This window comes from Theobroma umbraticum, unplaced genomic scaffold, assembly GCF_002168275.2.
Source record: "Theobroma umbraticum cultivar Fairchild unplaced genomic scaffold, ASM216827v3 scaffold_130.0, whole genome shotgun sequence".
Taxonomy (NCBI): domain Eukaryota; kingdom Viridiplantae; phylum Streptophyta; class Magnoliopsida; order Malvales; family Malvaceae; genus Theobroma; species Theobroma umbraticum.
In genome coordinates, this window is record NW_018397264.1 from 5152561 (window position 1) to 5168857 (window position 16297).

General features: G+C 32.1%; 2 protein-coding genes across 3 annotated transcripts; both read right to left on the reverse strand.

The window, feature by feature from the left end:
- Nucleotides 1-1853: 1853 nt before the first annotated feature.
- LOC110421814 (3-ketoacyl-CoA synthase 11-like) lies at nt 1854-4511 on the reverse strand. Its single transcript, XM_021435492.1, has 2 exons — nt 3680-4511; nt 1854-2870 (listed from the first exon to the last, which is right to left on the reverse strand). The coding sequence occupies exons 1-2, from the start codon at nt 4433-4435 to the stop codon at nt 2088-2090; spliced, it is 1539 nt and encodes a 512-aa protein (XP_021291167.1). The 5' UTR covers nt 4436-4511; the 3' UTR covers nt 1854-2087.
- A 6624-nt stretch (nt 4512-11135) lies between these two features.
- On the reverse strand, nt 11136-14007 carry LOC110421470 (3-ketoacyl-CoA synthase 11-like). Of its 2 annotated transcripts, XM_021435070.2 has the most exons (3): nt 13840-14007; nt 12878-13728; nt 11136-12192 (listed from the first exon to the last, which is right to left on the reverse strand). In XM_021435070.2, the coding sequence occupies exons 2-3, from the start codon at nt 13664-13666 to the stop codon at nt 11407-11409; spliced, it is 1575 nt and encodes a 524-aa protein (XP_021290745.1). In that variant the 5' UTR covers nt 13667-13728; nt 13840-14007; the 3' UTR covers nt 11136-11406. The 2 variants fall into 2 exon arrangements, with proteins under 2 accessions (XP_021290745.1, XP_021290744.1); XM_021435069.2 differs by having other exon boundaries at nt 12878-14006.
- Between the last annotated feature and the right edge of the window lie 2290 nt (nt 14008-16297).

Below are 16297 nucleotides of genomic sequence, written 5' to 3' on the forward strand. Positions count from 1 at the left end.
AAAAATTCTATTATTGGTCTCCTCCACTTAGACTTAACCTATCTCTAGCAAGATGTGACTCATTTCGACATTAGATTATTTTAATATTATTTTATTTTAAAATTCTCTAATTGTCTCTTCGGGTCCCAAAATATCTTACTTGGCCTCAGTTCACTTTTAAATCGCCTTTTTAACTTTGCTAACTCATCATCGATAAAATATTATTATTTTATTATTATTTTCTCATGCGTGAAATATTTTATTTAAAAATATTCTTTCCACCTGTCTCCACTCTTTCGCACTTAATTTAGCTTTAATTGACAATTATCTTATCGATAAGGTCGTGTTGGCTTCTATATAAGAGTACGGGATGTTACAAACTACACCTCATACACTTAAGTCCTAATAGGACTTTAGGTATACAAAACATCCAAATGTGTAAAAGTAGGCAACCCAAAAGAAATCTTAAATGGGAAAAGATTTAACCCATCTAATACAACAATAATATCTTAGTATTTGGTTTATTGATTGGTGTATGATATTTCTTGTCTAGTGAATAGGGCTCAAATTTCCCTTTTCTCAATTAAAAAAAAAACCCATCCAACACAACAATAATGTTTTTGAATACAAGATAAAACTCAATAAAAAATAATTATGATGATAGAGAAATCTATGTACATCAATCTCTTTAATAAGGCATTGAAAGGATACATATACATATACATATATATATATATATATATAATGGTTCTTTTTAAAAATACCCCTCATACATAAGATGTTTCTGAAAATAGTTCTCTATAACTTTAACTATTTTTGACCAAGAGAAATTAATTTTAAATAAAATTAACCTTAATGACACTAACTCATATGTTGAGGTTTGCACCTCAAATCGACTTATATCCTTTGAGGCTTCTTCTCCAGACCATTCATCTCTAGAGTATTTCTTGCTAGAAAGAAAAACTTTTAAGCATTTTAAAGTGGTTTTTGATACACGCAAAAAAAATAATTGAGCGTTTTGAGTATTTTTAAATATTTTGGTGATTTTTGATACATGAAGAAAAACCTTAAAGCATTTTGATCATTCTTCGCCAAGTAGATAAATTAGTTGATTATGTTGTTGAATGGAACATGGTGTATTATTTGAAATTATTGATTTTGTTAAATAGAATTCAGTATTGGCAGTCTTTAGGCATTGCGTAACTAGTTTTTATATACTATATTACTAATGTTGAAATATTATGTGACTGATTTTTAGGTATTACGTGACTGGTTGATATAACTTTGTGTGAATGGTTGATATGACTTTGCATGACTAGTTGATAGGCACTGCGTGACTGGTTAGTAAGATATTGCGTGACTAGTTTTTAGGCATTATGTGACTTACGCATTATCTAAAAATTAGTCACACAATACCTAAAACATAATTTCGTAATGCCTAAAATCAGTCACGCAATGCTTAAAAATTAATTTATCAATACTTATAAATCAATTACACAATACTTAAAAATTAGTAATGTAATGCCTAATAACTAATTGATTTGCCTATTCACAGCTAGATTTAAGTTGCTAAAGTCATACAGTGTTTTAATTTATAGATATGGATAATCAATTTTAACCCTTCAGCTTTAGAGTTTTATTAATAAACTAATAAATTCAAGAACTTAAAATACATACGTTGATGTCATCTCTATTATTTGAGATGACGAGTTAGATTGTATTTTGCCAGAGAGAGGAATTGAGATTTAATTTTGAAATTTTTGTTTGGATGGCGAGATAGAGAAAACTGAAATCATTTTAATTTGTTTGAAATTATTTAAAAGGCATTATTGTCAAGTCATATAAAAAATTAATTAAAATTATAATGAAAGATATTTTTAAATTAAACTTATGAGAAGGATAATTTTTCATAATTTTCTTTATATATATATATATATATATATATATATATCGATTGTGGTACATAACCAAATTTAATTCTTTAAATTCGCACCTTACATGAGAATCCAATTAATAGCCATAAGCCTATAACTACTTTTGCCTTTTGATTAAATTCAGGCAGGCATGTGATAGATAACAGGTAGCTAGAAACATTGAATTCCTGAGATTTAATAAACGATGGTTGCCACTTGAGGGACTTGCACAGGAAATTTGTTGATTTCATCCATCCAAGGATTCTTCTCCACGGTTGGATTCACTGTTCTTACTGCACGCCAAACAACACTGTTGCATTTAAATCCTGATCCGAACCCAATTTGCCAGACCCTGTTACGCTTCTTTATTCTTCCTTTGGCCTCCGAGTAAGCCAGTTCATACCACAAAGAACTGCTTGAAGTATTGCCAAACCTGTAGAGAGTCATCCTGGAAGGCTCCATATGCCATTGAGTGAGGCCCAAGCTTTTCTCTAATTCATCAAGAACCCCTCTCCCCCCTGCATGAATGCAGAAGTGCTCAAATGCCAGCTTAAAATCTGGAATGTATGGGTTTATCTTCATTTTCAAAACTTTTCTTGCCACCAAAGTTGCAAAAAACAGGAGTTGCTCTGACAGGGGAAGAACCAATGGCCCTAGTGTTGTGATATTTGCTTTGAGGGCTTCCCCAGCTACGGCCATGAGGTCTTTTGACAGTGAAACACCCACTTTGTTTACTTCATCTTCTCGCTGCAATACACAATTGTAACTCTTATCATCCGCACCTTTGTGAGTACGAAGGGTGTGGATCAGTTCATACTTCGAAAGACGTTGATCAGATGATCTGTTTGATAGAAGAATTGCGGCTCCACCCACCCGAAATAGGCAGTTTGTCACAAGCATCGATCGATTATTGCCAAAATACCAATTGTATGTGATGTTTTCTGTACTCACCACTAAAGCATATGAGTTGCGATGCACCTATAGTACATGAGATGATATGAAAATAAGTTTGGGAATTGGAATAGTGTTGAGAACCAATATGGATCTGATTTATTAAAATTCTCAGAAGATGAATGAAATCTTTAAAAAAAAAGTTAGTATCTAATTTACTAATTAACAAATATCCAAGAATTACATATGTTTACTGTTTGAGCTTTATTAATGCATTAAAGTTTAAAAAGACATAAAAAGCATCTATCAACAGTTATTTCTATAAATAAAAGTAATATTACATTCAAATTAATGCACCATATAATATATAGCATTGGCTTCCATGAGCCTTGGTCGGCATAAAAAATACATTTCAAGTACTCCTTTCGTCTCATGTACAATGTCTAATTTGATTTTGTACAAAGTTCAAAAATTTTAAATAGAATTTTGACATTCAGTAATTATAATTTTTTTAATAAATTACCTTTGACTTGAAAAATAAATGCAGGGATAAGAAAATAAAGAATGATTTTTTTTTCATAACTTTTTAAATAAAATATTAATTAATTTGAGACAACTAAAAATATGTAAAAAAGACCCTATTTACGATACAAAAAGAATGTTAAACAAGATAAGATAAATTATGACTATTACTTAATAGTTATAGCAATAAATAAAAGAGACTAAAGTTTATCTGGATTTTTCATTTTTTTAGTATTTTGAGCAATAACTCAGATATATTAGGTTTTTAAACGCTGTGAATGACAATTTATGAAATAGGAAATGATCTCTTTATATCTATAATTTAATACCACTTAATCTCCCTACGTCTGAAGGGGAAATTCAATTTTAGAAACCTGTAAAAGCTGATTGGCAAGGTCTATAGAGATGAGGCCAGCACTGCAACCCATGCCACCAAGATTGTAGCTCAAAATATTCCCTCTAAGCTTGTAGTGATTCACAATGGCGGCTGAGAGGGAGGGTGTTGGATTGAGCAAACTGCTGTTCACCACGAGAATTCCTATATCTCTCGGCTTCACCCCAGTTTTTGCCAAGAGCTCATCGATTGCTCCGAACATAACGGTCTCTGTTTCCTTCCTTGCCTCTGCCATAGTTTGGTTAGGTGGGACTTGCATCAAGGCTTTTGGAGCATATGTCGTTTGACCGAACCCTGATCTTTCCAAGATTTTCTTTTGAAAGGTTAAACTTTCTTCGGTGAAGCATTCATTTTTTGCAGATAACTGCATGAAAAGTTCTTTACTCACCATTTGAGCTGTTTCAGGCTTGTAACATGCGAAATTCACTAAGTACACGTTTCTTGGGCGGCACATGAAGTAAAAGGTAGCTAGGAAAACCATAGAAATTGACAACAACCATACTGTTACATAATTCAACCTAAGGTTTTCACTCAGCTGAATGAAATCTTCAACTGTAATTGTTGAAAGATGAGTTAAGATAATGCACAAAAGGGGTATAAGCATGAGGTACAAAGCATTGGAGACCAAGTAATGGTAACCAAGCTTCACATATTTGAGTCTAACTGAGAGAGAGAAGGTGGCTTGAACTAAGTTTTGTTCATTCTGATCTAGGGTTTTTTTCTTTTCGTTCATCATGACTGCAGAAAGTTGGAGGCTAATAGTAATGGAGGCTTCGTAAGGTTTTGCAAAGTTGAAGGAATATGGAACTTCCTCCTCTTGCTCCTATAAAGAGATGGGTGTAGGAAATTTATAGGGGGCTTGGGAGGGGGAGCCAGGGAAAGAACGAACAAGAGTTTGACATCTACCGGTTGCTAATCAATAAGCACTCAACAACCAGAACAATTATCATTAACTGTTAGACCACCCTAGCATAAGAAGGCAATGTTTAGGCACATTTTTAATGAACTTTTAACTGAGGAAAGTATTCAAAATGAAAAACAATTAAGGATAATTAAGTTTAGAGAAAAAAAATATTTTATGGTTAGTGGATCATTAATCTAGGTTTATTGTCAATTGTAACATAACCGATAAAACCTGGAGACAAGATCTAAATAATATTAAGTTATATTTATTAATGTTAATGATTTTATCTTTTATTAACAAGATTTTGTTAGTTGAACATTAAACAATGATAATTTCAACTTCGGTAATTTGTACTGTTGAAGATATACAAGTTCCATATGAACTTCCACGAGGTTACTACCCTACATGGAAATTAAGACCAGCTAACTAGCTAGAAAGCCTAACTAAGTTCGGCTTAATACATTGGATAGAAGAAAGAGATCTGAAAAATAGATTTCAAAGTTTTTTCTTTTTTGAAAAAAAAATATGATTGAGGAATTAAATAAAGCAAATTTTAAATCCAAAAGAAAGCAAAAACAAAAAAAAAAACCTGAAAAAACTCAATATACATGCTAAATATCCTCACTTGAACTCACTAAGGTGTATATATTATAGATTTCACTTTTTTTTTTGATACGAGACAATGAATTACATTTATGGGAAATATCGATAAAAAATCAATTTATTAAAGAAAGGCACATTAAAATTGCTATCGGTACAGATTAATTAGCAGCACTGTAAAGAAATTACACCTCATACACTTAAATTCCAACAGGACCACAGGTATACCAAACATCTAAAATGTGCAAAAGTCGGCATCCTGTAAGAAATCATCCAACCCATCCAACCCATCAATAACGTTATTGAACACAAAATAAAACTCAATAGAAAGTTATTATGATGGTAGAGAAATATATATACTTCAACAGCACAGATCCAATTGCCCTCCCAGCAAAAAATACTTATCAGTATCTATTTAGCTAATGACATTTGTTAAGGTGATATTTGAAATATATATATATATATATATAATTATTATTTAATACATTTGCTTCTGCTTTAAATACATACTCATATGAAAACAATTTATTAAATCAAACCTTAAGTAAAGATGTCAACTAACAACCACCAACAAAACCCTAACTTTATTTACTTTTTTATTTTTGATAAATAAATAACTCTTTTGTATAACTTTCAAGTGTGAATAACGGGCAGATAGAATTTATTGCATCTCAGATCAGTAGGTGGTAAATCCAACGTACAGATCGCAAAGCTAATGTTCTTTCAGATCAGCTTGCCAGGGAGCTGGTTCCTAAGATCCATGATATATGCTGGGGTGTTTAATGAGTATGGGGTCCGTTGCTGGTTGTGTTTTTGTTTACTTGTGTAAATGCTGTACGGGGATATTATTGGGGTGTGGCTGTGCTGGATTGAGTCACGGCTGTGTTCTGTTTTAGTCTTTTGATTTTAAGTGAGTGGGAGTGGGGCTGGATCGATCATAGATGTGCATGCCAGTAGCCTGTTTCGCTGTGCAGTCAGATAGGGGCCTTTTGGATCTCATACGCTAACTACGCTGTGATTGGGATTATATTGTCTGATCAAAGTTTAGTGGCTACTTCACTACCATATGAAGTAGTAGTTTTGGTAAAGAACTCTTTGAAAGAAAAAACAACTAGCAACAGAGAGATCACACTTAACAGATTTGCTTATCATTATTTAGATCGACCTTCATTTCAAGGTTCAAGCTGTCAGTCTGCAGACAATGAGCCCTTAGAATATAGTCAATTCAAGGTAAGAAATTCGACAAACTATATCTAGGGTAGCTTCAGACTGGCTTAAAGCCAAATGTAATCTTTTCTGGATCTTGTGATTTGTTCCATATCCCATCTATCAACACTTGTCCAGTGTCTTAATTAAAAAAAAAAAAGAAAAGCTTTGACGAGTACCATTTTACCTATATTAGCATTTTATCTCGAGTTACACCGAAAACATATTATTATTTTGTAATTATGAACAGAAATTCTTTTTAAAAAAATAATTTTAAAAAGATACTGAAAACATTTTAACAATAATTGTTGGATTCATAGAAGAATAAGAGGATTCCTTGTAAAACTAATGATTTCATTAAAGATTTTAAAAAGATAAAAAATTGTATAGATTTTTTTTAATTTTTAAGGTAAAAGAAACACATAAAATTGTATGAGTCAAGACCAAAAAGAAAAAAAAAACTATATAAGCGTTATTGGATGAAAAGGTGCAAAAGATATTAGTGACTTGGGGTGAATTCACATCATTATTATTTTTAGACATTTTATTTTAATACGTCAAATGTCTTAATTTGTGAATTCATTTTTCAATGTTAATTATTTCTTATTTCATTTTTTCAATTGAAAATCATCATCTCTTAAAAAAATTCTAATTATCTAATTTTACTATCAACGACTCTAATTAAAAAAATAGTATTATTTATGTGGACAGAAAGAAAATATTGAAGAATGATTGATACCGGATGAAGGTAGAATGACTTATGTAGGTAGAAAGACGTGCTTTGTGATAAATGGTGATTAAATTGACAAGGCCAAGGTTGTTTCCTATTCTAATAAAAAAATAGTTTACTTATGTAGGTGGAAAAGGCAAAAAAATATCGGAGACACGATTGATACCGGATCAAGGTAATATTACTTGTGTATGCAAAAAAAAAATAGAGACATGATTAATATCGGATCTATGCAAAAAATACTGGAGACATGACTGATAGCGGATTAAGATACTTATGTAGATAGAAAGGCGTGCTCGTAATAAATGGCTATTAAAGGCGTGCTTGTGATAAATGCTGATTAAATTCACAAGGCCAAGGTTGTTCAAAAATGTTGGAGACATGACTGATGCTGGATCAAGGTTGTATTACTTATGTAAATAGAAGGATTGATACGGGCCAACTACCTTAACTTAATACATGATTGATTGATGGAAGTAAGTTTTTATCTATAAACTTAATATTTATTTTATTTTTTATTGATATGGGATCCGTGTTGTTTTAATAACATTAAAAATATATGTTTGATGGTTTTTATAGATCAACAAATTATGTGTTGTTTTATTGAGTATTAGTTCATTTACTTTTTAAGTATTATTTATTGGTTTTAAATTGAATGTATATCTTAAGTTGCATTTGGTATATTGTTAGGAATGTGATTGTTGAAAATATAACTTTGTAACGTTTGGTACAATAACAGAAAGTGATGATTGTAGGGAATATGATTGTTAAGAATGTGATTGTTGCGTATATATCTTTGTAGCATTTAATATAATAATGAAGAGTGATGATTGCAGGGAATGTGATTGCTGAGAGGATTACATTGTAGTGTTTAGTTTACAAACATTTTACTGAGAATGTAACGTAAATTGACAAAATTAACTTTATGTATAAAAAAACATATAAGTTGAATAAATTTATAATTTTTAATACAAAATTTGATTTTCAATTTTAAGCAATTCAAATAATAAATAATAACATTAAAAAATAATATAATAATTTTATATTAATTATTTAAATATTAAAATATGTAAAATTACTAAATATTTATTTTCCCTTAAACTTATAAAAATTAAAAATAAAAAGCATTATTTAAAGGCAAATCTATTAATAGATAGAAAATTCTATCGATAGATAGTATAATATATCGATAGATAAATAGCCACTATCAAAAGTTTAAACGTAATCTATCAATAAATGTTTTCATCTATCGATACATATTCAATTTTAAAAGTTCTTGACACTTTCTTTCTCTCATAATCGTAACACCAAACATCTTTTCCTAATCCTCTCAATTCCTTAGTAAATTTTCTCCATTTTAAACCATTTAAATATTTCTTTCTCAATTTTTGACATCAAAAGTATAAATTTTTTTCAAAACACTTCCAAATTTTTTGAAAATTTGAATTAAAGTTTCTTAAAACCCAAACTCTCAATCTTTCCAATTTTCAAGTTTGGTGGTGAAATTTGATCTAAATGTGCTAGTAACAAGCTACCCTTTATGCGGACAATGAGAATAAGGAGAAAAAGGCGGGAAAGAAGTGAAGAAGGCAAGAAAGAGAAAAGAAGGATTGGGAGGCTAAGAGGGTCAAGTGAGATGGACAATTTAGAAAAAAAATATATGTAACTTTCTCTTTACAAAGTAAAAGTTACTCTCTCCATGAAAAAAAAAAAAAACATTTTCTTCTCTCATTGTAATGTGATTACAATTATAAATACATTACATTTTCCATTTACCAACCAAAACGTTATTAAGTGATTACAATCATTTAAATTGTAAAAAATGTCTTCCAATTACCTATACCAAATGCCTTTTTATATTTTTAAGATTTTGTCTATTTAAAAAGTGAATGTTCAGAGAAAATATTTGTTATTAAAATAAGTGAGTCTAATTCTAATTAATAATTATGATACGGAAACTGTTGTTTTCTCGGTTAAAAAGATTTGTAAAATCTTCTCACTCTAATTGAATGAAACATGAACCTGTTAAGCATCTTATCCTAACCTTCAAAAAAGAACCAAGCAATTTACCAATCTTAATGGAGTTTCTTTCTCTTTTTTCAGTATGGATGGAAAATTTTCAAAGGAATTAATTCTTTTGTTTCGTCAATAAATTAAATAAGGTAATAAAGACGTGCAGGTAGAGGACATAAAACCTATAAAAACCAACACATTTTTTTAATTAAGAAATTAACTCGAACTTATAAATAAAGATTTTTTTCATTTAATGAATATATCTTTTAAATTAAAAATATGAATTTGAGACACTAACACTCTTTCAATTTAAGAAAAAAATAATGTAATATTATTTAAGTAATCTTTTAATGATTTAAAAACAAAAGGAAAAAGTTTAAAATTAACTTTCTTCTAGCTAGATGAAAATTCATTGGGCTTCAAACTCTAAAACTTTTGTCTCTTACTTCTCGAGATTCAAATATGAAATTATTAAAAGAAATATATATATATATATATATATATATATATATATATATATATATATACAATATTCAGAGCAAACTTCCTTCCCATCTCTTATAGATTTTGAATTTCTTTTTTTTTTAGGTTACCTTGAGGCTCTTAAATAATATATTAATATTTGATAAATAGCATCCTTACTGTACTTATTAGGCCTTCAAGGCATTATTACCCATAAAATGATCTTGAACTGTTTAATACTTTTAAAACATATAAAAGGAAATTAACTGATGTTATTATTAAAAATGGTGTCCTTTTATATATATATATATAGTTGCTTTCTAGAATTAGCCTTTGAAGATTAATTCGGGCATATTATTCCCAAATGGGCCCAATTTATAACAGATATCCAACTGGTTGCCCGGCCTATTCCCTGATACAGCGGACTGGAGTTTGGGCTTGATAAACTTGCCTTCTTCAATGTTAGTGGCCTAATGACCTTTTCTTTCTTCAGATCGCAACCTTCTTAAACAAAATTAACAAACCCTAGAGTACATTTAAGTTGTGAATTCTTTTTTTAACAAAATTACATCTATATAATTACCACTAAGTAGAACTTACAATAATCATAAAAATAATGTGTCTTGATAGGAGATATTTTCTTTTATCTTGAAAAGTCTGTTTCTATTTCAAAAATTTGAACTCGAGACCTCCAAAATTTAAGTTAGGAATTCGTTATCTTCTTGGGAACCTTTCTCTAGTATTCTTTTACTAGTGCTTATCATGCCTATCAACTTTCAAGGTTTACCAACACAAAAAGGGGATATAATTCTTGTGTGCTTGCTTAGTTTAGAGTTTTTTTTTAATTAAGAAAATTTGGGGTTTTATTAACTTTTTAACAATATACTTCGTGATGTAATAGTATTTTCTAAACATACTAAAATTTTAATTAAATTATGGTTGCTTTATAACGTTAACCTTTAAAAAATAGATTAATTGAAAATTGTCATTGAAGCCTCCTTGGTCTTATTAATTGAAGTGGTTGGGAAGAAGTAATGAATGTGATTTTCCTTGATTAAAACGTGATAATAATACATAAAATTAAGGTTGTTGATGATGTACGTAAAGGTTTTGTGATTCTCAAGATCGCATCAAAATCATTCTTATAAAAGAATCCAATAAATTAAGACTAAGAAGAAGAAAAATTAAAGGAAGAGGAAAAGAAAGTATGAAGTTGAAAGTCAGGTTTTGGTATACCCATATTTTGATTGTTGGTTCAATCAAGGCCAAACAGTTTGATGGATTTAAGTCCCAATCGGAACATGCCTGCTTGGGTGCAATATTTCTTGAACCCAAATTGTTAGATTAACAACCATGGATTCCTTGCATTTGCACCCATTGACCTTCAACTTGTTTTAGCAATCAATTCCTTTGTTCATTACCATAGCTGGATTGACTTGACGTTGATATCATCAAAAGATATTATTCACCAATCAATTGATTGGTTGTTTGTAGAAAAGTGGAGCCTCAAGTTTTATAGTAATTCCAACAACAATTGACAGGATATAGGCAATAAGTTTGATTGAGAAATAAGCAACATTTCATTTGTGTAAAAATTACATTCACCAATCAATTGTTTTTCAACACCAAGAAAAATGAAAGGGAGAAAAAAAGAAAGTAATGGAATGGGGTGTGTTTTCTTTAACTTGGAATTAACATTCAGATTAACACACCATTAAGCATGTATAAAATAAATCATAGTGCTAATTTTACTAATTAATGTTCTCTCTCTCCTTAATGGAAAATTATGGTCTTAGGAAGAAGAGACTGTTGCAACCCTCGGCACATGAACAGGGTACTCATCGATCTCATCAATCCAAGGACTCTTCTCCTTGGCTGGATTGATGGACTTCAAGGCCTTCCAAACCGCACTGTTGCACTTGAATCCTGACCCGAAAGCAATCTGCCATGTTCTATCACCTTTTCTGATTCTCCCTTTGGCCTCAGAGTAAGCTAGTTCGTACCACAAGGAACTGCTTGAAGTGTTTCCAAACCTGTAAAGGGTCATCCTTGATGGCTCCATGTGCCAATCCGTGAGATCAAGGTTTTTCTCGAGCTCATCTAGCACAGCCCTCCCTCCAGCATGAATACAGAAATGCTCGAAAGCCAACTTGAAATCCGGAATGTAGGGTTTGATCTTCATTTTGAAGACTTTCCTGGCAACTAAAGTGACAAAAAACAGGAGTTGCTCGGACATGGGAAGAACTAATGGCCCGAGCGTTGTGATATTGGTTTTAAGGGCTTCTCCAGCGACAGCCATGAGGTCTTTCGAGAGCGAAACACCAATTCTTTTGGTGTCATCCTCGCGTTGGAAGACACAGTTGTAGCATTTATCGTCAGCCCCTTTATGGGTACGTACGGTGTGAATAAGTTGATACTTGGAACGGCGGCGATCCGAGGACCGGTTGGTGAGAAGGATTGCAGCGCCGCCCATACGGAAGAGGCAGTTTGAGACGAGCATGGATCGGTCGTTGCCGAAATACCAGTTGAGAGTAATGTTCTCCATGCTTACCACTAAGGCATAAGAGTTGGGGTGCACCTGTTGGAACAAAAATATTTCAGTCATTGCAGCAAAGAGCACATCTTCTTATTAATCTTTCTATAATTAAAAATTATTTTGGAAGTGAAAAAGGAAACTCATTTCTAAGGGTAAAATATGCAGAAGAATTTTTCATTTTACGCTAGCTACCTTGAGATATGCATTGATTATTCTTACTTCTAACTTCATTTTCTGGGCGAGTTGCATATGTTCTAATATAATGATAATGGTGGAAACTAGCTAAGATTACCCTATTGGGTGTCCGGACCCTCTGAGCTACAGCTGGAATTGAGTAGCACCTTTTCCAATTTAATTGATTATAACAGTACCTGTCTTTTCATTGAGTCAGTTGGCCTAATAAAATCACCTGCAGCCATCCTTTAATGTGGCTCACCTAATATACACAAAGTACCAGCTCGAGCACATGGGCTCTGGCTGGAGTCATATGTAAGATTTTCTTTAACAAATGGTACAATTCGTCTACATTGAACCATCCAAGATGAGATTAATTGGTTCATTGATAACCAAAAGTGCAGGAGCCTTTTTCACATAATGTACCTCATATAATAGCAAGCTAACAGCTGAAATAAAAAAAAAAAAAAAGGACATGTGGTTTAAACCTGTAAAAGAAAAAAAATGGAAAAACATAAGGTTTGAAGGGTTGAAAATTTAAAAAGAAACTTACCTGTAGTAGCTGTTTAGCAAGGTCTATAGAAATAAGCCCAGCACTGCAGCCCATTCCGCCAAGATTGTAGCTCAAAATGTTCCCTCTAAGCTTGTATCTGTTCACAACCATGGCAGAAAGAGATGGTGTAGGGTTGAACAAACTGCAATTCACCACAAGGATCCCTATATCCTTAGCCTTCACACCCGTTTTCGCCATGAGCTCATCAATGGCTCCAAACATCACGGCCTCAGCCTCCTTCCTAGCCTCCGCCATACAGGGGTTTGGTGGGACACGCAACACAGCCTCTGGCAAGTAGGTCTTCTGCCCCAAACCAGACCTCTCAAGGATTTTCTTTTGAAAGGCTAAGTTCTCTTCAGTGAAGCTTCCAGTGAGACCAGATCTCTCCATGAAGATCTCCCTGGTGCAAGTACGATCAGCTTCAGGCTTGTAACAGGCAAAATCCACTAAGTAGATTTTCCTGGGGCGGCTCATGAAGTAAAGTGTGGCCAAGAAAACTAAAAGACCTGAACATAGGGTTACTGAGACGAGATTGAACTTGAGTTGGTCCCATAGTTGAACAAAGTCAAGGTAAGTAAGTGTGGAAAGATGAGCAGCAGCAATGCCTAGGAGAGGCACTAGCATTAAATACATGGCGTTGGAGATTAAATAATGGTAACCAAGCTTCACATATTTTAGCCTTACTGAAAGAAGAAAGTTTGGGAGATTGTTTGATCTTCTTTCTTCTGATGAAGCCGCCTGGACCCTTACAGGCTCGGCATTCGAGCTTTGCCTACTCTCTGCTGCCATCCGTTTTGCTAAAAAACAAACCCAATATGGAGCTTGAACAAAAACCCAGATCAAACAAGTTGCTGAAAATCAAGAAACAAAAGATTTGGTGCTAAGAAACTCGAGAAAAATTGGTCGTTCTTTAGGTTTCGAATATGCTAAGAAAATGAAGGAAAGAGTGGGAAAAGAGTTACCGAGTTGCAAATTGTGGGAGGATGTTGGAGCAATTTAAAGGGCCGAGGGAGAGCGATGGGAGGATGCAACTACCCCAACGAACTTTTAATTGTTAAACCGCCGTGGCATTGAATTTTCCAACCGGGAAAATCAGCCCACTTTTTCCCTCAAATTTTGTATTTTTTATAGTAGTGTATATCTGTATACGGCTCTACTTGTTTTGGCCTTCTTATAGGGAACGAATTTCAGCTTTGCCACTCCTATATGGTGTGAATGCATGGGAGATAAAAGAGGGTGGGGGCTGACACGTCAAATGAATAATATAGTATTTGCATTATATCATTTGTTGGTAAACGACTTAGCTCACCCAAATTAAAAGACAACGTTAGTGTATAAGAAATTCAAATTAAATCATAATCTAAAATTAATTAAAAAAATTTGATAATACCCGATTTTGCCACCTTATCCAACATCATTAGAACATTCCAACAGTTTGGGCTAATTGCATTAAATTTGAAGTACACATGCTAACTAGGGTCACGAGATCATTTACGCTTTCTTCAAAAAATTAATTTATTAAGGTGTATAGTACTCACATATCAAGACTTCTAACTTTCTTTATCATTCAAATCCACGTTGTTATTTTTACGAGTTAAATCATCTTGCTTACTTCACCTACTACAGTGCTTGATGTGATATCGTAACATTCTTTCGAAATCATCTTGCCCTCCATCCATTGGGGTGCTTGATGTGAAACAAGAATTAAGTCTGAATTTACTATGACACCACTTATTACAAAGTCATTATCTTCACCCTTAAAAGGTAATCTTTTGAAATTTACAACATCCATGTATATAAATTCAAGACCCTGAACTTAGCTATCCAATATGAAATTTTGTAACACCAAAGTAATAAGCATTTATATATATGTCATGCACATTATTTGAAACATTACAAATTAACTCAAGCATGATTCTCTTGGAACAAGACCAACAGCAAAATCATTCACGTGCACCATGCAATGCCACAAAAAATATTAATGCATCGATTTAATCATTCATGTTGGAATTTCAATTTTTGTAGGACTGATTAATTGATAATACTGGTTTACTGCTAGCTGGTTCCCTTATTTATTAGCTTTAGCTTTCATTGTTGGTACTGTATATGTTTCGGAAACCCGAGCAGACAGCTAATGCACTGTTATCAATGTGGTAGTGCTTTGGGACCAAGTCTAGAAGGACACTTGGTCCCTAAACACTACATCTTTAGGTATCAACAGCCAGCCGTTGTAGGCATTAAGGGTATGGTTTTAAATATTTGACTTCGCTATCCTTTCGAGAATGCCTCAACCTTCTAATTAAAGAGTAGTTTGAAGGATTCAATCATCCATATATTCCTTTATAATCCCATTTAATTTTAAGACTAAAGTTTGTGGATCAGTCTGCAGTGGTTTATATTTGATGTCACTTGCGTTTTCAGCTTTAATTCCATTCACACTTGACTACTCGACTCGTAGCTAGCATATGAGCCTTTGATTCTTGTTTACAAAGAATTAATTTAAAATACAATTGAGAAGATTTTTTATTTTGACATATAATTTTCTTCAGTTAATTTATCATTATAGTTACGAGATTTTTTATTTTAACAGAATATTATTACCGATTTATTTTTATTCGACAAAATGGTCTACAATTAATTTCATCAAAAATAGTATATTCGGAAATAGTATTTTTTTTTCAAGAGAAAAATTTCATCAAAAATAGTATATTATATTATTTTGTAATGTAATTTACTCATTAAAAAGAAAAATTATAAGTTTAAGGTATTTATTCATTAACTTTGAGAAATGTTATATGTCATTATGATTTCTCTACTTGTACATAAAATTCACATGGACATAATAATAAAAACCGTGTATTTTTTTTCCCTAAAAAGTTAAGTCAAACAAAATGCCAAATGCACATTAATTTTTGTTGATTCTATAATAAAAAGTTATAATAAATGCTGTTCCTCAGTTTGTGAATGGAATACGTCAATGGGCTTTTAATCAACCCAACCCTCATTGGCTTTGATATTGATATTTTCTTCAATGTGTTTTCTTTTTCCCCCGTTTTCGTGTCCTTTTCTAATTCATCTTGTTCCAAAACAAGATATTAAGTCTCAAACCCAAACCTTAAACCCAAAAATTAGCAATAATATAGGCCTAGTTGCATTAATCTCCTCTGTTTTTAGTGCCTCTAGGTGATAAATACATGCATAGAACACCTACCCTCCAATGTTTGTACCTTGTTTCATTGATGATATATTAATTTAAGCTTTTATCATAAACAAACCCCAATTTCCGCATTTTATTATTATTTTTTCTTATGCTAAACAAGGAAGGATTTCAATCCTTGTACCATTACTTAAGATTTCGAAAGGTTTTAAACCTGGTTTTGGTGAAGTTAGATAGCTATCTCTTTAAACAAAATTATTGCA

Excerpts from the sequence above, each read along its gene's own strand:
- LOC110421814 (XM_021435492.1), bottom strand. The coding sequence starts at position 4,435 with ATGATGAACGAAAAGAAAAAAACCCTAGATCAGAATGAACAAAACTTA. Across the intron at positions 2,871-3,679 it reads TTGCCAATCAGCTTTTACAG|GTGCATCGCAACTCATATGC; the intron begins GTTTCTAAAATT and ends CATGTACTATAG.
- LOC110421470 (XM_021435070.2), bottom strand. The coding sequence starts at position 13,666 with ATGGCAGCAGAGAGTAGGCAAAGCTCGAATGCCGAGCCTGTAAGGGTC. Across the intron at positions 12,193-12,877 it reads TTGCTAAACAGCTACTACAG|GTGCACCCCAACTCTTATGC; the intron begins GTAAGTTTCTTT and ends TTGTTCCAACAG.